This window comes from Physella acuta, unplaced genomic scaffold (genome assembly GCF_028476545.2).
Source record: "Physella acuta isolate Inbredline_101_S28 unplaced genomic scaffold, ASM2847654v3 ptg000476l, whole genome shotgun sequence".
NCBI lineage: Eukaryota > Metazoa > Mollusca > Gastropoda > Physidae > Physella > Physella acuta.
The window spans coordinates 1,443,735-1,468,863 of NW_026731995.1; the positions used below are offsets into that span (position 1 = coordinate 1,443,735).

The window sequence follows — 25,129 nt, forward strand, 5'->3', positions numbered from 1 at the left end:
TGTACAGGTAGGTCACACCTTACCTGCACAGGTAGGTCACACCTTACCTGTACACAGGTAGGTCACACCTTACCTGTTTACAGGTAGGTCACACCTTACCTGTACACAGGTAGGTCACACCCTGTCACCTGTACATACCTTACCTGTACAGGTAGGTCACACCCTGTCACCTGTACATAACTTACCTGTACAGGTAGGTCACACCTTACCTGTACACAGGTAGGTCACAACATGTCACCTGTATATACTTTACCTGTACAGATAGGTCACACCCTGTCACCTGTACATACTTTACCTGTACAGATAGGTCACACCCTGTCACCTGTATATACTTTACCTGTACAGATAGGTCACACCCTGTCACCTGTACATACTTTACCTGTACAGATAGGTCACACCCTGTCACCTGTATATACTTTACCTGTACAGGTAGGTCACACCCTGTCACCTGTACATACCTTACCTGTACAGGTAGGTCACACCCTGTCACCTGTACATACCTTACCTGTACAGGTAGGTCACACCCTGTCACCTGTATACACCGTCACACCCTGTCACCTGTAAACACCTCACCTGTACAGGTAGATCACACCCTGTCACCTGCAAACACCCTACCTATTTACTTAAAGGCTACCCTTCTGTTTACACTTGCATGGCCGACAAGTTACCCTCTCATTTACTACCCTGTCGCTTGTGTAAAACAATCTCTGATTGGCTGTTTGTTACAAGGCACCACCATTAGTTTTGTTGCACACTTCCGGTGAATATTTTCTCCAAGTCATTTGAACGTGTCTCCCAACTAGCGATAGGGGTGGTGGAAAATGTTGTGTTACAAATCTCAAATCACCCCTGGGTATGATCGGCTATCTCTAATGATTGCTACCAATGATTGAACGTCATCATCTCTTGGTTTGATGTTGGTAGCTGCGTGATGACTAAAATAAATCGATTTTGGGTAGGCTGTTTATTTTTTTATTTTTAACATATCTAAAATATTATCACAAAGAATATCACAAATGTACGAAAGTAATATAAAACACGCCATCAAGATTTCATATTCACATGTTTTAATGTAACTGCAAAATATTAGAAAACATTGAGAATATCCTTGGTCTACGGTTACATTGTCAACTAGCTGGTTGTCAACTAGCTGGTTGTCAGACAGCTGGTTGTCATACAGCTGGTTGTCCAAAAGGGTTGGGAATATTTGAATTGTCTAGAAGTGGAAACTTTTTAATAGTTGTGTGACGTCATTTTTGTATCGCGCATTAATCAACTCCATACCCGCTACATCACGGGGTGGGGGTGGGATGGTGGGGTGGTGGGTTGGTGAACGAAAAAAAAAAGTCACAGGAAAAAAAACACAGAAAAAAAGTCACAGTGGAAACATTTTATCGGAAAAAAAGTCACAGAAATAAAGTCACAGAATTTAAGTCACAGAAAAAAAGTCACAAAAATCTTTTTAGAAATATTTTTATTAATTTGTTAAGAATTGTAAAATTTGTATGTTTATTGTTGTGGGTTGTATTTTTTTATAGCATAAATTATTTATAGACGTTAAAAGCATTATGATTTATAACAATTGTAAGTAAAAATACTCTAAGATTATTAACACAACAATCTCAACTTTATTGCGTAGAAAAGTTAATTATAAAAGAAATGTAGGCACATTTTGCCGTAGGCTATTTATTGGTTGGCCTCTCCTCAGTAGGCATTGTCCGAACATATTTTGTGTTGTTGACGTTTTGCGTCAATGACAGCCTTTCAACCTTGTCGGCTTTCTGTTTTGATCCTAAGTTTTGTTATGTAATGAGCGTGATAAATGTGGGCAGTAAAGGTGGTTGAACTATTCATAACTATTGTTGCGATGAGTTGAGGGCAGCAAGTCAGAAGAACTTACCATTTCACGGTAATTTAATATTGGTATTTTAAAAAAAACACGATGAAAAACGTGAACTGGAGAATTCTATTAAATGCTACCAATCTTAAGTTTAAAATAATTACAATCTACATACTTCATAATAAATATTTTTAGATGAATTATAAAAATTCCTATGCGTATACAGCCTACACACATTAAATTACATTTAATTAATCCTAAGTTAATTTGCACTCTCTAAATATTTAATACATAAAATTATTAACAAATATCATGCAAATATATATTTGTGACTTTTTTCCTGTGACTTTTTTCCTGTGACTTTTTTTCCTGTGACTTTTTTCCTGTGACTTTTTTTCCTGTGACTTTTTTCCTGTGACTTTTTTTCCTGTGACTTTTTTTCTGTGTTTTTTTTCCTGTGACTTTTTTTCCTACCATCGGTAGGTTGGGGGTGGATGCTGGGGGTGGGGGTACTTGGTTGGGGTGGGGGTTGGGGTTGCTTGGTTGGGGTGGGGGTTGGGGGTGGTTGGTTGGGGGTGGGGGTTGGGGGTGGTTGGTTGGGGGTGGGGGTTGGGGGTGGTTGGTTGGGGGTGGGGGTTGGGGGTGGTTGGTTGGGGTTGGGTTTTGGTGGTGGGGGTATCGTGGGGGGGGGGGTAGAACGCTAGCCGTATTCGCTGCTTGTGGTTGTATTCGGGTCAGACGCTGCTGCCTGGGTTGTGCCAGAGGGTTGGGTTGTCGGGTTGGGGGTTGTATCATCAGATTGTCGAGTTGTTGGGTTGGGGGTTGTATCACCAGAGGGTTGGGTTGTCGGGTTGGGGGTTGTACCATCAGGTGGCAGAATTGTAGGGTTGGGGGTTGTACCATCAGTTGTTGGTGTTGTCGGGTTGGCAGTTGTATCGCCAGATGGTCGAGTTGTAGGGTTGGCAGTTGTATCACCAGAGGGTTGGGTTGTCGGGTTGGCAGTCGTACCGCCAGGTGGTTGGGTTGTCGGGTTGGCAGTTGTATCACCAGAGGGTTGGGTTGTCGGGTTGGCTGACTTGAAACATTTGGTGCCAGTTCCGCAGCTGTGACTGATCACCTGTAGAGGCCAAGTCAGTAGACATGTGACGTCATGACATCTACACACGTCTTGACATCTACACACGTCCTGACATCTAGACACGTCCTGACATCTACACGACATCAACAGATGACATCTACACGACATCAACAGATGACATCTACACATGACATCTGCACCTGACGTTTACACCTGACATGGAAACTGACATCTAAGTGTGAAATCGATACCTGAGATCTAGACATGACATCTACAACTGACATCTAGACATGGCATTTAGTCCTGACACCTTCACTTGACATCTATACTGACAGCTACTGATGACATCCACACCTGTGATGTAACCTGCTAATGTATCCAACTCACCTGAACGTAATCTGGACCAGGTGACGTCATAGCACATACACCGTCGCACACTGGAAATATTAAACACATTATGTAATGTGGCGTCATTAGTTCAGGGGGGCGGGGCTCCCACAGGGCGATAATAGGGGTGTTGTATCTGGGGGCGTCAATAGGGGTGTTGTATCTGTGGGGCGCCAATAGGGGTGTTGTATCTGGGGGTCGTCAATAGGGGTGTTGTATCTGGGGGCGTCAATAGGGGTGTTGTATCTGGGGGTCGTCAATAGGGGTGTTGTATCTGGGGGGCGCCAATAGGGGTGTTGTATCTGTGGGGCGCCAATAGGGGTGCTGTATCTGGGGGTCGTCAATAGGGGTGTTGTATCTGGGGTCGTCAATAGGGGTGTTGTATCTGGGGGTCGTCAATAGGGGTGTTGTATCTGGGGGCGTCAATAGGGGTGTTGTATCTGGGGGCGTCAATAGGGGTGTTGTATCTGGGGGCGTCAATAGGGGTGTTGTATCTGGGGGCGTCAATAGGGGTGTTGTATCTGGGGGCGTCAATAGGGGTGCTGTATCTGGGGGTCGTCAATAGGGGTGTTGTATCTGGGGTCGTCAATAGGGGTGTTGTATCTGGGGGTCGTCAATAGGGGTGTTGTATCTGTGGGGCGCCAATAGGGGTGTTGTATCTGTGGGGCGCCAATAGGGGTGCTGTATCTGGGGGTCGTCAATAGGGGTGTTGTATCTGGGGTCGTCAATAGGGGTGTTGTATCTGTGGGGCGCCAATAGGGGTGTTGTATCTGTGGGGCGCCAATAGGGGTGTTGTATCTGGGGTCGTCAATAGGGGTGTTGTATCTGTGGGGCGCCAATAGGGGTGTTGTATCTGTGGGGCGCCAATAGGGGTGTTGTATCTGTGGGCGTCAATAGGGGTGCTGTATCTGGGGGTCGTCAATAGGGGTGTTGTATCTGGGGTCGTCAATAGGGGTGTTGTATCTGTGGGGCGCCAATAGGGGTGTTGTATCTGTGGGGCGCCAATAGGGGTGTTGTATCTGGGGTCGTCAATAGGGGTGTTGTATCTGTGGGGCGCCAATAGGGGTGTTGTATCTGTGGGGCGCCAATAGGGGTGTTGTATCTGTGGGGTTAGGCGTCGATAGGTGTTTTTATCTGGGAGGGGGCGTCAATAGGGGGTGCTATATCTGGGTGGATGGGGCTTCCACAGGGCGTCAAAAGAGGTGTTGTATGTGCGAATACCTATTTGTCAACTCTACTGAATAAATTCTCGTGGCCTTGAACTCACAACTGACCTAAATACGTCAGGTTAATTTGACCCTTAAAATCTTAACCTCATTAAAACAAGGTGTGCTCCGCCCTTGAATAAATTAAGCGATAAATATTTAACATTACGATACCCCATTTTAATTTTAAATCTATTTGAAGATAAAAAGGTTGCAGGTTGCACGCCAATCTAGCAGCACGCTAGAAGTTGAACGTGATGTGAAACATGACTGTGAAACATGACTGTGAAACATGACTGTGAAACATGACTGTGAAACATGACTGTGAAACATGACTGAAACATGACTGGGAAACCTGACTGGGAAACCTGACTGTGAAACATGACTGTGAAACATGACTGTGAAACATGACTGTGAAACATGACTGTGAAACGAAACATGACTGTGAAACATGACTGGACTAGTGCCAGTGTTAGAATGGGAGAATCTTGACTGACTAACGTACACCTACTTAATGTCGATATCTAAATACTTACTTCTCATTTTGCATCCCCTAATTTTGATGTTGTCGTTGATCTTTGTGCACTCCCATTGCGTTTCCTTGACGACCACCATACAGTTGTACTTCCGGTACTCACAGAATAGGTGTGTCCTGCAAAATTTCTGGTTCTAGTGGGGGGGGGGGAGGGAACTTATTAGGTGACGAAAATGTGCACATACCTGTCTACCTGTCAACCACTTGTCTCCCACCTGTGTACACACCCGTTTCCCACATGTGTACACATATGTCTACCACCTTTGAACACACCTGTGTACAATCCTCTGTACCACCTGTCTCATACCTATGTACACACCTGTTTCCCACATGTGTGTTCACCTATCTTCCACATGTGTACTCACCTGTTTCACACCTGTGTACTCACCTGTCTACCACCTGTGTACACACCTGTCTACCAACTGTGTACACACATGTCTACCACCTGTCTACCACCTGTCTCCCACCTGTGTACACACCTGTCTTTCACCTGTTTATACTCCTGTCTACCACCTGTGTACTCACCTGTCTACCACCTGTGTATACACCTGTCTCCCACCTGTCTACCACCTGTCTCCCACCTGTGTACACACCTGTCTACCACCTGTGTACACACCAGTCTACCACCTGTCTCCCACCTGTGTACTCACCTGTCAACCACCTGTGTACACACCTGTCTACCACCTGTGTACACACCTGTCTACCACCTGTGTACTCACCTGTCTACCACCTGTCTATCACCTGTGTACTCACCTGACGCACGTACCAAGGCCCATACAGTTTGCCACCAGACGAGAAGTTCTGTGAATCTGCCGGCCACACCATCACCATCACAAGACAGGCCAAAGCTGGGGCGCTCAACAGGCGCCGTGTAGGTAGACCATCCCTCATTAGAGTGGTCTGGTGATTAACGGGGACCTAGTGTTAGTGTCGCTGTCGGCAAGAATTCGTGACTGGAGTCTTTAGATTGCGCTCTGTTGTCGGTGGTCTTCCCGACATTTAAGTAAACACTGACAGAACTGACGTCTTAAACACTGACACAACTGACGTCCTAACTTAAAAAATCCCAGAGTTAGCCTCCACCAAAATCTGAGGTGTCTAACACAGGTGTCTCCACTTACCTGCTGAGCGTGTAGATGATCTCGACTCGGCGTGCCTGACTTAATGAGATGCAGGCATTGTTTTGTGGCAGGTGGGAAACATTAAGACGTTGATTCCATTTCACCTGTTTTCACCTGTGCTGGCGTCTCACCCCCCTGTCATGTGACGTCAGATGATGACCTAATCACGGCCCTGTCTGCATGTCAAGCACGTTTTTGATTGGTCGCTTGTACCTGGACGTTTTAGGCTGGAGGTTTTTGATGACGTCAGACTGGTCCATGCCATGATGACGTCAGATGGGCCCTGGTCATTTAGTTCTAAAAGACCAATTAAGATATACATCAATTGTTGGTGGCGAGTTTAAAACAATTCATATGTTTATAATTCAGAGTCTACAACCATTTCAGGCAGGGTTGGGCTCAAGAAATTCTCCTCACATATTGCTGGTCACAGAGACAGCACGTGGCGTTGACAGGGTATCACGTGATCACCAAAATCACAAGATGTTCTCCGCTTATTGAATTCTCTTAATCGAAGTTTGAAAACAATTCGATGGTTCAATCCATACCACTGCTGATTGATTGGTATCGAGAGTTCGATCGTTAGAGTAAATAGCAATCAGTTTGATCACGTGGACACGATAAAAGCCCAATCAGCGTGTCATTCGATTATCAATTAGTTACCTACATTAGATATCAATTAGCTACCTACATTAGATTATCAATTTGCTACCTACATTCGATTATCAATTTGCTACCTACATTCGATTATCAATTAGTTACCTACATTAGATATCAATTAGCTACCTACATTAGATTATCAATTAGCTACCTACATTAGATTACCAATTAGCTACCTACATTAGATTATCAATTAGCTACCTACATTCGATTATCAATTAGCTACCTACATTAGATTATCAATTAGTTACCTACATTAGATTATCAATTAGTAACCTACCTGTTCAGTCATTTAATACGTTACGTGCTATAAAGATCGTCAGCCTTTTAACAGCAAGATGGTGAAAGTGGGGGAGGATGTAGAGTAGTTGTATGGTGAGAGTGGGGGGATGAGGGAGGGTGTAGAGTGTTTTCTCTTGATGATTGTTGGTAGAAACACAAGCCAATCTTTTGAACGTCCAGGTTTTTTTTTAAATTACAGAAAACACCTCTAAAATTTAACTGTCTGGTGTCGTGTAATCTCATATGGTGTCATATGGCGTCGTGTCGTGTTGTGTCGTGTTGTGTCGTGTTGTGTCGTGTTGTGTCGTGTTGTGTCGTGTGGTGTCGTGTGGTGTCGTGTTGTGTCGTGTAGTGTCATATGGTGTCGTATCGTGTGGTATCGTGCTGTGTCGTGTGGTGTCGTGTCGTGTCGTGTCGTGTTGTGTCGTGTGGTGTCGTGTGGTGTCGTGTGGTGTCGTGTGGTGTCGTGTAGTGTCATATGGTGTCATATGGTGTCGTGTCGTGTTGTGTCGTGTGGTGTGGACTTATCCTTTCTATTTTTAGAATCTCTCTGCTTTGACCTTTCTCTTGCTTCACGTCCCTGACCTTTCTCTTGCTTCACGTCTCTGACCTTGACCTACTGACCCCTGAGTTTGCCACTTGAACACAAGGCTGTAAAATGAGAGCGTTGCTATGGAGACGAACACAGAAAAACCAAGAGTTCTAATAATATATTTATTATCTCAGATTGTGTTTTAATTAAGTTGTAATGTATTCATCCGGTTAATGAATAATTCATTGACCTAGATTTAAATAAAGATAGCCATTCGCTAACTACACGAAATCTTGTCCCCATGGTAACGCTACAAACAGTCGTAAATCTAGCCTGTCGTGTTGTTGATAAACAGGTAGGCTCATTACACGTAGAGACAGCAGGGAAACAACCCCCTCCCCCTTACGTTGTACTTTTCTGTCTTCTCTATGAACTTTTGTGTCTATCAACTTCTGTGTCTCCTGTATCAACGTTTGTGTCTACAAAAAACACACAGAAAAAAAGTCACAGTTTTTGCTAGGAAAAAAGTCACAGAAAAAAAAGTCACAGTGGAAAAATTTTATCGGAAAAAAAGTCACAGTGGAAAAATTTTATCGGAAAAAAAATCACAGAAATATAGTCACAGAAAAAAGTCACAAAAATGTTTTTAGAAATATTTTGATTTAATTGTTACGAATTGTCAAATTTTGTATGTTTATTGTTGTGGGTTGTATTTTTTAATAGAATACATTATTTATAGACGTTAAAAGCATTATGGTTTATAACAATTGTAAGTAAAAATACTCTAAGATAATTTACACAACAATCTCAACTTGTGTTACATATTTAGTTAAATACGTGATAGAAAAGTTAATTATAAAAGAAATTTAGGCAAATTTTGCCGTAGGCTATTCTCTGGTCGGCATCTCCTCAGTAGGCATTGTCCGAACATATTTTGTGTTGTTGACGTTTTGCGTTTAATTATAAAAATTACTATTCGTATACAGCCTTCACGCATTACATTACATTTAATTAATTCTAAGTTAATTTGCACTCTCTAAATATTTAATACACAAAAGTATTAACAAATATCATGCAAATATATACTTGTGACTTTTTTTCCTGTGACTTTTTTTCCTGTGACTTTTTTTCCTACAATCCCCTCACACACCCCCACCCCTCACACACCCCCACCCCTCACCCTTCTGAAATGTTCCCATCACGGCTGACTGGCTGAGTTGTTAGCACCGGTACATGTTTATTTCCTATCTCAGGACGACGGCATCCAACCGGAAATTGGAATCTATGAGATGTGGTGATCGATCAATCAAAGAGATGCTGTAGGCAATACACCTCATCGATACACCTCATCGATACGCCTAATCGATACACCTAATCGATACATAGCGATCATTACATATCCAACCTGCATATGGAGATACGAGTTAGACTGGGAAAATGAATTCTTCCTTCAACACCACCCCACCCATACGGGCGACACCCCCCCCTCCACCCTCCCCACCCCCTTCATCACATGACCTCTCCTGTCATGGGAAACAAATTGTAGTCTCCATGACAAGGAGATTCTACTTCCCAACACCACCACACCCACCATCACCAATACCACCACACCCACCACCACACCCTCCACCACACCTACCATCACCACATCCACCACCACACCCACCACTACCACCATTACCACACCCTCCACCACACCCTCCACCACTACACCCTCCACCACACCCTCCACCACTACACCCTCCACCACACCCTCCACCACTACACCCTCCACCACACCCACCACCACACCCACCACCAGCACCACCACACCCACCACCACCACCACACCCTCCACCACACCCTCCACCACACCCTCCACCACTACATCCTCCACCACACCCACCACCAGCACCACCACCACCACACCCTCCACCACACCCCCACCACTACACCCTCCACCACACCCTCCACCACTACACCCTCCACCACACCCACCACCAGCACCACCACACCCTCCACCACACCCACCACCACACCCACCACCACCACACCCACCACCACACCCACCACCACACCCACCACCACACCCACCACCACCACACCCACCACCACACCCTCCACCAGCACCACCACACCCACCACCACCACCACCACCACACCCACCACTAACACCACCATACCCACCACCACACCCACCACCACACCCACCACCACCACACCCACCACCACACCCTCCACCAGCACCACCACACCCACCACCACCACCACCACACCCACCACTAACACCACCATACCCACCACCACACCCACCACCACACCCACCACCACCACACCCACCACCACACCCTCCACTAGCACCACCACACCCACCACCACCACCACCACACCCACCACTAACACCACCATACCCACCACCAAACCCACCACCACACCCACCACCATCCCCTCAACCACACCCACCACCACAACACCCTCCACCACCACATCCACCACTACCACACCCACCACTACCACCACCACACCAACCACCACACCCACCACTACTCCTAGGGGACATGGGACATTACATGAAACAGGGGGATCCCAGACGAAGACAAAGCCAACAAAGGCACTTGACTTAAAATACCGGAGACAGAACCAATCAGTTTATCTGTAAATGTTGATCAATGGATTCAATAATGGTAAGAAGAGTAGGCAGGGAGATATAGGTGGGCTAGTGCTGTAGGTTGTCTGTGTATACCTGTTGCTATGTGTGTGAGGTGTGTGTGTCTATGTGTGTGATGTGTGTGTGATTGTGTGTGTGTGTGTCTATGTGTGTGATGTGTGTGTGTCTATGTGTGTGATGTGTGAGTTTATGTGTGTGCAGTGTGTGTGTATGCTCTGTGTGTGTGAGGTCGTGAGCTCTTGTTACAGTTACCGAGCGTGTAAATACCAAACGATAATTTCAACAAAAGATCACAAATGTAAACAGACGTCAACCGACATTGTAAACAGACGTCAACAGACATTGTAAACAGACGTGAACTGACATTGTAAACAGACGTCAACTGACATTGTAAACAGACGTCAACTGACATTGTAAACAGACGTCAACTGACATTGTAAACAGACGTCAACTGACATTGTAAACAGACGTCAACTGACATTGTAAACAGACGTCAACTGACATTGTAAACAGACGTCAACTGACATTGTAAACAGACGTCAACTGACATTGTAAACGGACGTCAACTGACATTGTAAACAGACGTCAACTGACAATGTAAACAGACGTCAACTGACATTGTAAACAGACGTCAACTGACATTGTAAACGGACGTCAACTGACATTGTAAACAGACGTGAACTGACATTGTAAACAGACGTCAACTGACATTGTAAACAGACGTCAACTGACATTGTAAACAGACGTCAACTGACATTGTAAACAGACGTCAACTGACATTGTAAACGGACGTCAACTGACATTGTAAACAGACGTCAACTGACATTGTAAACAGACGTCAACTGACATTGTAAACGGACGTCAACTGACATTGTAAACAGACGTCAACTGACAATGTAAACAGACGTCAACTGACATTGTAAACAGACGTCAACTGACATTGTAAACAGACGTCAACTGACATTGTAAACAGACGTCAACTGACATTGTAAGCAGACGTCAACTGACATTGTAAACGGACGTCAACTGACATTGTAAACATACGTCTGCGCCAGTATAAACCTGGTGTAACGACAGATAGAGTACTTAGTCTTGAATAAGTAATTAGGCCAGAGGTTTCCATAGCAGACGTTTAAAACAAAACGATTGGAAGAAATCAGACGATATAGATAGCTAGCCGGCGGTTGTAACTTATTTATGGCAGACGCGAGCCGTGTGAGCGGAGACTCGGTACACGTCCATATCGATTGTGTGGATTGTCTCGATTTTCTTGATCCTGTTGATTGTGTCCATCAAGCTGCTTGCTCACAGCGGACGTCCACGAAACATTTGAAGAAAACTAATTCCTGTGTACTCACTCCAACGATTTTAAAGGTTTTTTGTGCTTAAACGAGTGCCTCGTGTTAAGTGTCTAGTCTGGAACTGTCACAGAAAGTGAATATTTGCATGGGGATAAAAAGTATCGGATACTCATTGAAACTCGATACTGCAAGTGTATGCAGCCCATAATCGATACATTCAAGGCGAGGCTCTATTCTATGCGTCTTTAGAAATTATTTACTAATGGATTGCTATCTTTCGTACGGTTGAATGGATTTCTTCTCCATAGATTTCTTATCTAAGACAATATCACCAGCACAAACGGAAAACATTTGTTTTAAACAGCATAGTGTTTGCTGCATGCCGATTGGCTGATTCTCAATTCCATTGTGTCGGTGTTGTGTTGGTTGCTGTGACGAAAGTTTGCCTGATGCTGGCGTGGTGTGGACACAGCAAACTGTGACAACAGGGGGTGGGGATGTGCCCACACTGAGATGAACGTCACTACCAGGGACGACCCGTGGCAGGATCAGGATTCGAACCGCGGTTCTTCTGGTCAGTCTGAGAGCAGCGAAGGTTTGCCGGACGACGGACGTCAGATGGACAGCTACCAGCAAGATGAACTCGCTCAGGTGAGTGGCTTGATGCCAGACTTTAGGTGGTCAGGTGAGTGGCTTGATGCCAGACTTTAGGGGGTCAGTTGAGTGGCTAGATGCCAGACTTTAGGGGGTCAGTTGAGTGGCTTGATGCCAGACTTTAGGGGGTCAGTTGAGTGGCTTGATGCCAGACTTTAGGGGGTCAGTTGAGTGGCTTGATGCCAGACTTTAGGGGGTCAGTTGAGTGGCTTGATGCCAGACTTTAGGGGGTCATTTGAGTGGCTTGATGCCAGACTTTAGGGGGTCAGTTGAGTGGCTTGATGCCAGACTTTAGGGGGTCAGGTGAAGGAAATTGATCTTAGAGTTGATAGTGGGTCGTAGATGGCGGTAGATGATGTGATGCAGTTGATGGTAGATGATGCTAGCATCACATCTAGTTTTATTATAGAGTTTGTGTAGACTTCAGCTGTTTTCTTTTTTGATGGTGGCGGGAGGGAGGAGGGTGAGAAGGGGAGGGAGGTTTAGTCCAAGATTGTTTGAAAGATAAAATTGCACAAAAAACAAAAACAGACGAAAATTTTGGAGGCACCGTCTGCTTCCCTCAATCAGCAGCATTAGGGTCACGTGATTAGCTGTAAGTTACCGCAAGTTGGCGGCTACACTTTGAGATTAAGTCATGACCCCCACAAATTACAGGAGGGTTGATTACTGAATACATATCCTAATGGATATCTAGCAAGTGATGTTAGGTCTAATGGATATCTAGCAAGTGATGTTAGGGCTAATGGATATTTAGCAAGTGATGTTAGGGCTAATGGATATCTAGCAAGTGATGTTATGGGCTAATGGATATCTATCAAGTGATGTTAGGGCTAATTGAGTTCTGGCTTGTGATATTATGGGCTTGATAAGATCTAACTTGTTAATTTAGGGGCTTATCGACATTTATGCTGGTAATATTGTGGGCTAATTTAGTTCAACTTTTTATTGTTGCTACTTTGTATTATGACTAACAGTTTTGATATAAAAATTAAAATCTCACCGAAGCCGTGTCTTGTTTCCCAGGATTCAGCTGGCGAGGAAAACTTTGACGACGCCATCCACCACTACGCCGACACACTTGCAGCCAGCTACGACGACGGCTTCGCGGCGGAAAACGAAAAAGTGACGTCACGTCCGTCACAAGATGGCCGCCGCAAAAAGAAAAACGTTGTCCGACAGTCCAGCAACCAGACTCGATTTGAAAGCGAGGCCGACCGATCACGTGATAGCCGTCCTCTCAAGCCCCCCTGGAGGCAGCTGGTGAGGAGGGCGGCACGTAGGGAGGAGGAGAGGAGCAGATACGGGGTACCTGACGTCAGCACCTTCAAGAGACCCTCCAACTACAACCGTTACTCACCCGTAGAAGATGACGTCAGTTGGCACACGTTTCTTTTTTGTCACTCAGTGTTTTCAGTTGGTCTTTGGACTAGATAGAACAAATCTCTTGATACATTGGACTAGATAGAACAAATCTCTTGATACATTGGACTAGATAGAACACATCTCTTGATACAATTGGACTAGATAGAACAAATCTCTTGATACATTGGACTAGATAGAACAAATCTCTTGATACATTGGACTAGATAGAACAAATCTCTTGATACATTGGACTAGATAGAACAAATCTCTTGATACATTGGACTAGATAGAACAAATCTCTTGATACATTGGACTAGATAGAACAAATCTCTTGATATATTGGACTAGATAGAACAAATCTCTTTATACATTGGACTAGATAGAACAAATCTCTTGATACATTGGATTAGATAGAACAAATCTCTTGATACATTGGACTAGATAGAACAAATCTCTTGATACATTGGACTAGATAGAACAAATCTCTTGTGACCAGTGTTAGTTTAGTGTTCGTTAAAATACCTCAGGGTCGGGATATTCGCGGGGGGGGGGGGGGGGAGTAGCCATCTTGTAGGTGTTTGAAATGGTTATCTTGTGGGTGTTTGGTCATCTTGTGTGTGTTTTAAGTGGTCATCTAGAGTAGAAAGTTCCTAATGAACCCACTGACGTTGCAACATGCCAGTATACTCTAACAAACGGTCACGTGATTTTGTATTTAACTTGACATTTACAAAAAGACTGGCATAAAAAGACCAACTCTACCTTCACTTTTTTAGAAAATATTCAGTATTTTACATTTTACTGTGGAGTAACTCGCCTCTCTAGTATCATGTCAAGAAACTCGCCTCTCTCATGTCGGGAAACTCGCCTCTCTCATGTCGGGAAACTCGCCTCTCTCATGTCGGGAGACTCGCCTCTCTCATGTCGGGAAACTCGCCTCTCTCATGTCGGGAAACTCGCCTCTCTAGTATCATGTCGGGAAACTCGCCTCTCTAGTATCATGTCGGGAAACTCGTCTCTTTAGTATCATGTCGGGAAACTCGTCTCTCTCATGTCGGGAAACTCGTCTCTCTCATGTCTCGAAATTCGTCTCTCTAGTATCATGTCGGGAAACTCGTCTCTCTAGTATCATGTCGGGAAACTCGCCTCTCTCATGTCGGGAAACTCGCCTCTCTCATGTCGGGAAACTCGTCTCTCTAGTATCATGTCGGGAAACTCGCCTCTCTCATGTCGGGAAACTCGCCTCTCTAGTATCATGTCGGGAAACTCGCCTCTCTAGTATCATGTCGGGAAACTCGTCTCTCTCATGTCGGGAATCTCGCCTCTCTCATGTCGGGTAACTCGCCTCTCTAGTATCATGTCGGGAAACTCGCCTCTCTCATGTCGGGAAACTCGCCTCTCTCATGTCGGGAAACTCGCCTCTCTCATGTCGGGAAACTCGCCTCTCTCATGTCGGGAAACTCGCCTCTCTCATGTCGGGTAACTCGCCTCTCTAGTATCATGTCGGGAAACTCGCCTCTCTCAATTCGGGGAACTCGCCTTCTAGTATCATGGCGGGAAACTCGCCTCTCTCATGTCGGGAAACTCGCCTCTATCATGTCGGGAAACTCGCCTCTATCATGTCGGGAAACTCGCCTCTATCATGTCGGGAAACTCGCCTCTACCATGTCGGGAAACTCGCCTCTATCATGTCGGAAAACTCGCCTCTCTAGTATCATGTCGGGAAAAACTCGCCTCTCTCATGTCGGGAAACTCGTCTCTCTAGTATCATGTCGGGAAACTCGTCTCTCTAGTATCATGTCGGGAAACTCACCTCTCTAGTATCATGTCACACAAAGATCCGACCTACTAACATGCTGCACATGTTGCAAGTTTATAGAACATGTTGCTCCAGTGGCGTAGCGAGGGGGGGGTGCGACCGCACCTGGTGACACCATTTAGGGGGGGGGTGACACCAAGGCAAAAATAGCAAAATATATATAGAAAAACTTGACGGGGGGGGGGGTGCAAATTGAAAGTTTGAGGGAGGGGTGCAAATCGAAAATTTGAAAGTTTGTCCTCGGGAAGGTTCGCTACGCCTCTGGGGGGTGACACCATTAAGTGCCGCACCGGGTGACACCCGACCTCGCTACGCCACTGTGTTGCTCGGCACTCTAAACACCAACTTATCCAGGATTCTTATACTTCTTTCTAATTCTATTAACTTTTCAAATGTTTTATTTTTAAACTTTTATGCACAGTTTATTTTTTATTACTTTAGAATCGTCTATTTTTAAGCCACCACCCCCCCCCCCCCCCCCCTTGAAATGCCAGCAGACGACCAAACGTGTCTCCACGACATAAATGTCCAGCTTACATAATGTGTCGCCTGGAGGTCTACCTGCGCTGAATTGGTTTAAATGTTTTCAAATATCATCGTCACGTGACCCCCCTAACCCCCCCCCCCCCCCCCCCAACCCCCATCCTCTCCCTTTGACATGACGTAAACATATTCTCCATAAAAAGTGAATACAAATGTTGTTTCTATTTTTAGAATATACCGCCCGCCCCAGTTAGCGATGATGACGTCAATTCGTCCCAGAGTGACGTCATGGAGCAGCCGCCCATCTTCAGGAAACCCCAGAAAATACGTCAGCGCTACGAGGACTCGAGGCTGCGTGACGTCAGCAATGACGTCAGCCAAAAGCAGCCCGGGGAGGGGGGTGACGGCATCAAAGGGAGGAGGGTGCTGTTCTTTAGGAACGGTGACGCCCACTTTAAACCAAAGCAGGTAAAGTTTAATTAGACTTTGATTAGACTTGAGAGTTTATCGTTCAATTAGTCTAGAGGTTGTTGGAATCTGTTAATTAGTCTAGATTAGGTTGTTGGAATCTGTCAATTAGTCTAGATTAGGTTGTTGGAATCTGTTAATTAGTCTACATTGGGTTGTTGGAAGCTAAGACACCTGGTCGAGTATATGCTGACGTCACCATCCCCCACAGGTGCTGATCAACCAAAAGACCTACGCCAACCTGGAGAAGCTACTAGTCGACCTCAGCTCCATGGTGGAGACATCAACTGGCGTCAAGTACATCTTCTCCTGGCCGGAGGGCCGCGAGATCAAATCCATCACAGAGTTCGAGAACGGCAAATACTACGTGTGCTCCAGTACCAGTAAACTTCAGGTAACTGTGGTGGTGGTGGGGGGCGGGGGGCAGGCTACAGGTGACTGCTGGTGGGGGGGGGGCAGGCTACAGGTGACTGCTGGTGGGGGGGGGGGCAGGCTACAGGTGACTGCTGGTGGGGGGGGCAGGCTACAGGTGACTGCTGGTGGGGGGGGGGGCAGGCTACAGGTAACTGCTGGGGGGTGGGCGGGGGGGGGGCAGGTTACAGGTAACTTCTGGAGGGGGTTGAGGGGAGAGGGGTAGGGCAGCAGGTAGCTTCAGGTATTGATGTGTGTGTATATGGGGGGGGGGGGGGGGGGGTAATGATGGTATGCTGAAGGTTTCAGATGGTGGTTGATATATAGGGAGTTTGTGACTGCTTGAGTGTACAAAACTAACCGGCTTATTGAGTGTCCACATGTACACAAGGGTCAGACATGGGTCACACACGGGTCACGTGTACTCAATCAAAACAGGACCGTCAATGTAGTGTGTACAGGAAATTAGTTTCAAATGTATTCAAGACAAAACTGAGGGCGATATTTTGTAATCTGTGAACATATTTTATGGGTTTTTTTTATTTCTTGATAATTTTTATACATTGATTATTTGATGATTTCCTAACAATTTTTTGATCATTTTTCCATCAGAAAGTTGATTACGGGAACAGCCGAGAATCTCATTGGAAGGGCGGGAAAATTGACCGGAAGGAGAACTTCTTGTTCCAGCACGTGAGTCCAATTAAGTTAATTGACTTAATTAGTAGTTAATTAAGTTAATTGTCTTCTTAATTAGTAGTCAATTAAGTTAATTGTCTTCTTAATAGTAGTCAATTAAGTTAATTGTCTTCTTAACTAGTAGTCAATTAAGTTAATTATCTTCTTAATTATTAATCTTAACAAGAAACCACAGAAGAAATAAAACTTATCCATCTAAATAAAACCTCGCCAATGTTCCAAAAATAAGACTCAGTGAATGAAATATAATGTTCAAACATGGATATCAACGGGAACTTTTGATTCCTGTTTTTGAAAAAAAAATTCTCGAATTCAAGATTAATATCTAATTGTTTTTTGCGAGAAATTATCTGTTTTAATTAGCTTCGATCATGTGTTATTTAATCAATAAATGAACTTGTCAAAAATCGATTATATGTATATAATCAATTAATGAACGAGTCCAATTACGATGATGACTTATATAACCAAATAACAAACGTGTCAAACATCGACCATGTACCGGCAGGACGGGAAGGTCCAGTCCCCCCTGAGACGGCCGCGGGTGCTGACCATCATCAGCAACATCTACCGCGACAGCCGCGAGAAGCTTATCCTCAACACCAACTCACAGATGAACTTCGAGGACATCCTCAACGACATCTCCAACCTCGTCAACATCCCCAACCCACCCGTCAGGGCGCTCTACACGGAGAGGGCGCCACATCAGAAGGTCAGGCGAGAATCTGCGCTCATTAGAGATCATTAGTTAATTAATCAATTTAACTAGTTGTATAGTTTGTGATATGAAAACATCCGAGTATTGTCTGACATGTTCCATTGAAGACTGTCAAATTCTGTCTTGGCATTCCATATCTCTCTGCTACATCTCACACCAATCTCGCACAATCTCGAGTCTAACACCAAATCTCGCACAATCTCGTGACTAACATCAAATCTCGCACAATCTCGCCCCCAGGTTGAGAGCTACAGTCAACTGATCCGCGAGTTCGGCGACCACGACAACTTCCTGGCTTGCGGGGAGGAGTTGATGCCCCTGGAGCTGGCGCCGAAAAAACAAAGCGTCAACGGGCAGGTGGAAGTTTCTAGAAAAGGTGGACGGAAAGATGCTAAGTGTGAGTTGACACGTGGGGAGGGGGGGGAGGGCTTTTTAGCCTGTTAACTCTCGGCAAGAATTGTATGTTGTGATTATAAACATGTGATTTATCAGAACAAACGTGATCCAATATGTGAATTGCGACTAAACCATTCAACATAACAAGTCCGAGGCTTTATAAAGGTGTTCGAGAAATAAAATTTCAGTCGAGTTTTGGATCATTTTTCTAGCATCGAGATTTTTAAACTTCACAGTGCTAAATCGTAACTAACTCAAATATTTTATTTGTTTGTGCACTGGACCACGTGTCCACTTGATTATCACGTGACCGCTTGTCTGTCACATGATCACGTGACCACTTGTCCCCTCATGTTTCAGCCATTGCTGACCGCCAGACTTTAGACTCCTCCCCCACACGCAACTCTGAGATGACAGAAAGGGGCGGGGCCAAGATGAACGGCAGGATCAAGAACGGCAAACCTGACTCCATCAAATGTGACATCAACGGCAAAACTCGAGGTCAGTCACCTTTGTTTGTAAACAAAACCACGTGATATTTGAACCCAGACAATCTCCACTACCACCCCCACCCCCCACCCCCAGATAGTCACAACACAACCATGATCTATCTTTCATTACTGAATGTTCCCCCCCCCCCCCCACCCCCATGTTTGTTTACAGAATTTTTCCCGCCATCAGTACCGGACGAAGAGGATGATGGGAGAAAACCTGAGAAAAAACTCAAACTCGAATGGGTGTATCCTTTGTTGGTGCTTTGTAGGGGCTTTGTAGGGGCTTTGTAGGGGCTTTGTAGGGGCTTTGTAGGGGCTTTGTAGGGGCTTTGTAGGGGCTTTGTATGGGATGTAGGGGCTTTGTACGGGCTTTGTATGGGGCTTTGTAGGGGCTTTGTAGGGGCTTTGGGCTTTTCAATCAGTTAACTGTCTTTTTAGGGGCTTTGGGCTTTTCAATCATTTGACGGCCATTTTAGGGGCTTTGGGGTTTGCAATCAGTTAATGGGCTTCTCCATAGTGTAGAGAACAAGTCTAGTCAACTCAACTCTCAACTCATTGTCTTTAGTTTATCGACATGTTGGAAACATTTTTACAACTTCCCCTTGCCAAATAGAGATGGTCGCTACAGGTTTTTAAATAACCCATTGTGATTTAGGTTTGACGGGAAATGTAAAGTTAACCAATCAAATGCTGCCATACTGGTTCTGGTGTAGACCTTAACCTTTGACCTAGCTACGGGTTCAGGGGTCGGGACATGAAGCAGAACTTGGCAGTGCTGCCGTCCACTGGTCAACTGGTCTACTCAGTGGCCGCTGTCGTCGTGTTGTACGACAAGAAGTTCGGGACTCAGAAACACTACATGGGTCACTCAGAGGACATCACGTGGTCAGTGGGTCACTGGGGTCATGGGGGGTCAGAGGGTGTGGGAATCAGTGGGTCAATGGGGTCACAGGTTGGGGGAGTCAGTGGGTCACTCAGAGGACATCAGATGGGGGTCATTTGGAGGGTCATGTGAGTCACAAAGTGAGTGTAGGGATGTTTGATTAACTCACACTTCACGTGTGACCTTGTAGCGTAAATTACATACAACTGAATGACGTAATGTGATCTACTGAATAACGTAATTTAATCGATGACGTGTACTTTCAGCTTGACCATCCATCCCAACGGTCGATTTATCGCCACGGGTCAAACGTCGGGAAAAACTCCAGAAACAGGGGTAGGTAACTCTTGCTTTCCTACACACAACTTTCACTCACCCCCCCCCCCCCCCCCCCACCTCAACGTGTACGTCACACTACTTTCACTCCCCCCCCCCCCCCCCCACATCAACGTGTACGTCCCACAGTTTGGTCATGTGACGTGCGTGCTGTAGAACCTGACCACGTGACCTAACTGACCTCCCCTTCTCCTCCCCCAGGCTCACATCCGTGTGTGGGACGGTACATCCCTGTCGACCTACGCAGTTATCGGCCTTGGCACCTTCCAGCAGGGCATCTCGTGCCTCAACTTCTCCGAGAGGGGCATCCCGGGCACAGACTCTGTAAGCTCATTGACCTTAATTAGCAGTCATTTAATTCATGAGTTTTGTTTACACATACAATCCTGGCTCCATTGTCTTAACGTCCTGTCCGTTATTATTGCTAGATATGTTAATGGTTTCACTTCTGAAGGCCGTTTCTTGAAATACTGGAACATATCTGAGACAACATTAAATACCTGAAACTACCACTAACTACCACTATCTACCAGTGACTACCACAAACTACAATTGACTACCACTAACTACCAGTAACTACCACTAACTACCACAACTACCTGTAACCTGCCCACCTTCTCCCCCCAGACGACTGGCGAACTTCTGATGGCGATCGACGACAGTGAGCGCCACCAGCTTTCAGTCTGGGATTGGCAGACGGAGAAAATGGTCGCCAGAACTACGGTAAGTTCGCCAGAAAATGGTCGCCAGAACCACGGTAAGGTCGCCAACCAGAATCATGCTCGCCAATCATATGATCGTCGTGTCCAGTCAATTGGCCAGTCGGAGAAAGGGATCATCAAAGGCTAGGTTAAGTTAACCACTAGCTTCAGAGACTGCCGACATCTTCTAGATCAAAGCAATGTTATCTACACCAAATGTGCTCACCTAGACGCACATCAGACTCGGCCTGTATCCCCCCCCCCCCCCCCCCGATCATCCAGTCGGCAGCCCAAGCGAAAAGCATGATCAAGTTTTACTCTTTAAACATCAGCCCAAATTCTGTCTACAGCCTTTCTGTACCTTGTGTAATACATGGTTTCTCTCCCTTTCACCTCGTGTAATACATGGTTTCTCTCCCTTTCATATAGCTGCTACCTACTCCAGTCAAGGTAACTCTACATGTTCTTGTGTTCTATTCTCTGCTCATGTAAACCTTCCCATGTATTGGCTCTATTCATTTGAGAATCACTGATGCTATGATTGTAATGTGTGTTGCATGATTACATGTTCCCCATATATATCTGTATGTTGTATGAATGTGTTCACATTTTTTAGAAATATATCCGTACAAATCACAACAACAGCTTATCAACGAATTGCCACCCCAAAACTATCGGTGTGTTTGATTGGTGTTCCTCGTATCACATGACTTAATCACGTGACAATAACACTCACTAACCATCATGCATAAATTATGTTAATCAATGTACGTGACTAATTAGGCGTTTCATTGAAATTGTCCATACTAAAACACTAATTTGAACACCATTTATTTTAATACGTGGAGGTATTGTCAAAAAAAAAAAACCTGTTTTATTTTATGACACAGCTTTCATAAGTTAAAAACAACTTATTTCAGAGAATTTAATTTCTCTTAGCTTAAAAAATAAGAACAAACCATATGAAATTCGGCTAGACTTATATGAAAACTAGATTATCTTCTCGATGTTCGGCTAGACTTTAGTTTATGACAACTAGATTATCTTGTTGAAACAAGAGATTATTTAGTCTTTGTTGAGTAGTCTCCCCTGGTGTGACTGTTGCCATGACAACGATCCTCTGGTTTTGCAGACGACGAACGAGCCAGTGGTGGCCGGCTGCTTCTACCCGTCAGACGAGAGCATCCTGGTGACGTACGGCAAGGAACACATCCACTTCTGGAAGATGTTCTGGGATAAGGGCCGGAAGATAATGAGAGACAAGCTCAGCGGCAACTTCGAGGTGAGCACGTTTGTACATGCACGGGCTATACCGAGGTGAGTACATTTGTACATGCACGGGCTATACCGAGGTGAGCACGTTTGTACATGCACGCACTATACGCAGTGGCGTTGTTAGGTCAGGTGTCACCCGGTGCGGCACCTAAGGGTGAGCACATTTGTACATGCGCTCTCCATACGTGCATGCTGACGTTTGATAAAATGCTAAATATTGTTAGCTTTTATAGTTGTCCCTCAACAATTGTAAAATGTTTTTTCTTTAATCTCAGCAAATTCGGATGATCTTTAAGGTAGATCTCTCACATATCAAACACTGCTGTTATAAATGTTTTTTTTATCTCACAGTGTCGCATGAGATTTTTCTATTTTTTTAAATTAATAAATGAGATGTAGATCTATATTGTAAAACCAATGAATAAGGCACGTTGGTCTATATTGTTAAATCAATCAATAAGACAAGTAGATCTATGCTGCTAAATCAATCAATGAGACAATTTTATGTATATTATTAAATCAATTTCCCCAAGAAAGCCCTACCCTTGTCAGTTGTCTCGCCTGTAACGTCTCCACATCCCCCTTGACCATCCCTGTTTGTTTATGTCCAGTGTTTCTTCCAGACTTTTATCTCCGGGGGGGGGGGGCACTTGAAATTTTCGGAGGGGGGTAGACTTTCTTTGGGGGGGGGGGGGGTGCGGACACTGTTAAAAGTATATATTTTCTATCTAAATTATATAAATTTAATTTCGTTCGGGGGGGGGGGGGGGCGTTAAAAAATTTCGGGGGGGGGGGGGGGGGGGCCGTTGATTATGTATTCATCTGGCCTCAACCTTCACGCATCACCCGTTCGGCGCCATTTTTCTTTGTTCCCTTACTTCTAAAATAGCTTCTGTTTCCTGTACTAACCTATCAACAAAGATGGCGGGCCAGTGGATGCCTTTTATCATTGCTGTGATCATTAGGTAGGTCTATTGACACGACTAAAGCAGAAAAATTGTTGAATAAAATCTGTATTCACTCACAGAAAAAATACTAACTCCACTTTGAAACTTCGAGTTTGACGTGATTAATGTAAGGGGTAGATTAAACTTTTGTTTAAGTTTCTTAGAAATAGTTTCAAACTTTAATGTAATGATCAGGTTCAGGCTGTAGGGCACTCGTGTCAAGGTACCCCTTGTGTCTTTTAGCCCACCCCTCCCCCAGTACGTCCTAAACCACATCATCATCATGGGAGAATTTTGAAGAAAAATATTGTTGAAAGATTAAGACAAAGTAGATTAACGATAACAAGATTTTGTTACTTTTTAAAGATATCGTTACCGTTGTAGGTAAGGGTCAGAGTTGAACAAAATGCTTCTACTCCTCACATCCTGGGTTGGGTTCTAAAGTATTAAGCTGGGTGTAGTGGGGGTAGTGGGTGGGTAGTGGCAGGTAGTTTGGGGTAGTTGATGGTAGTCGTGGTAGTTGGGCTAGTGGGGCTGGGAGTGGGAAGTAGTGGGGGGTAGTGGAGGTAGTAGATGGGTAGTGGGGGTAGTGGGTGGGTAGTGGGGGTAGGTTAGTGGGTAGTGGAGGTAGTGGGGTTAGTTGGTGGGTAGTGGGAGGTAGTGGGGGTAGTTGTGTAATGTGGTATATAAAGTTTATATTTTAGGAAAGCTTGAATCTGCTGATTATGGGAATATGGAGATGTGCTAGGATAGATAAATTAACCCGAAACTTTAACAAATATCTCGGCCATAATTGGAAACAGCAGCTTTCTGTACCCCCCTGACGTCACAACTACTCACTGTAGCTCACCATTTCATTCTTTAAATGTTATAAAATATTTTAGATGTTTCAGATTTTGTTTAAATACTACTAGATATTTTCTAGATGTTACAGGTTATTTTATTTAAAAAGGTAATTAGTTTTACAATCAGCATTTTATCTCTCACTGGTCACCTTCGCTGTCAGTTTCTAATTTATCTCTTTTTTCAACAGACTTTTATCCCCGCCAGTTTATACTTAACAAAGTTTAAAAGAAAATTATGATTTATATAATTCACAAAATCTATAATTTATTTTATAAACATTAAATAAAATAAAGTTCTGTTAATCTTTGATATTGTCCCATTTGAAAAACGCGTCATTTCATTTTTAAAAAATCCCAAATTTTCGCAGGTTTTTTTCGCTGTTAAGACAACTTGTGAAATTTTATGACATTTTTTTCTTTATTTTTTTTCAGGGTGATGTGCCAAAGTTTGTGACGTCAATTTGTTTTTCGCCTTCTGGTGACGTCATAAGTGGTGACTCCTCCGGCTCCCTCCTCGTCTGGTCACGTGACAACAACAACGTCTTCTCCATCAACGACATCCTGTCTCGGCACAGCAAGAAGGCTCACAAGGTAGGGGGGGGGGGGAGAGTTGATGACGGGTGGGTGGTCATTTACAGGGGCGGGTGTTGATTGATTGGGGGCGGTTGGTGGCATGGAGTTTGTTAATGTGATATTTATTGATGTGGTCTTGTTTGGTGTTATCAACTTCATGTATTTTGTATCATATAATTTGTATCATGTAATTTGCTTGTATCGTGTAATTGTGTTATGTACTTTGTATCATGTATTTTGTATCATGTAATTTGTATCATGTACTTTGCTTGTATCGTGTAATTTGTGTTATTTACTTTGTATCATGTAACATTGACAAACCTGTGGTAACATCGCCATTTAATTAGACTAGTGCTGGTGTTGGTTGAACGTAAGTAGCGAGTTGTCTTCACGCTCGACTTATTTGACCTTCCCCCCCCCCCCTCAGAAATCTGTCTCGGCGCTGTGCATGCTGGGTGATGGAACTCTACTGTC

General features: G+C 44.6%; 1 protein-coding gene across 1 annotated transcript in view; it reads left to right on the forward strand.

Annotated features, from left to right (window-relative positions):
- LOC131944023 (echinoderm microtubule-associated protein-like CG42247) overlaps window positions 1–24,673 on the forward strand; it is a gene marked incomplete at its 3' end in the record, with an annotated part of 34,605 nt that extends 9,932 nt beyond the window's left edge. Inside the window, exons 4-16 of the mRNA XM_059304464.1 lie at window positions 16,141–16,377; window positions 16,589–16,771; window positions 17,401–17,481; window positions 17,996–18,199; window positions 18,446–18,602; window positions 18,962–19,102; window positions 19,265–19,340; window positions 19,828–19,980; window positions 20,245–20,314; window positions 20,516–20,638; window positions 20,942–21,037; window positions 22,148–22,297; window positions 24,515–24,673. Of these exons, the coding sequence (XP_059160447.1) occupies window positions 16,141–16,377; window positions 16,589–16,771; window positions 17,401–17,481; window positions 17,996–18,199; window positions 18,446–18,602; window positions 18,962–19,102; window positions 19,265–19,340; window positions 19,828–19,980; window positions 20,245–20,314; window positions 20,516–20,638; window positions 20,942–21,037; window positions 22,148–22,297; window positions 24,515–24,673 (1,830 nt within the window). The remainder of the gene's footprint in view (window positions 1–16,140; window positions 16,378–16,588; window positions 16,772–17,400; window positions 17,482–17,995; window positions 18,200–18,445; window positions 18,603–18,961; window positions 19,103–19,264; window positions 19,341–19,827; window positions 19,981–20,244; window positions 20,315–20,515; window positions 20,639–20,941; window positions 21,038–22,147; window positions 22,298–24,514) is intronic.
- Window positions 24,674–25,129: the final 456 nt, after the last annotated feature.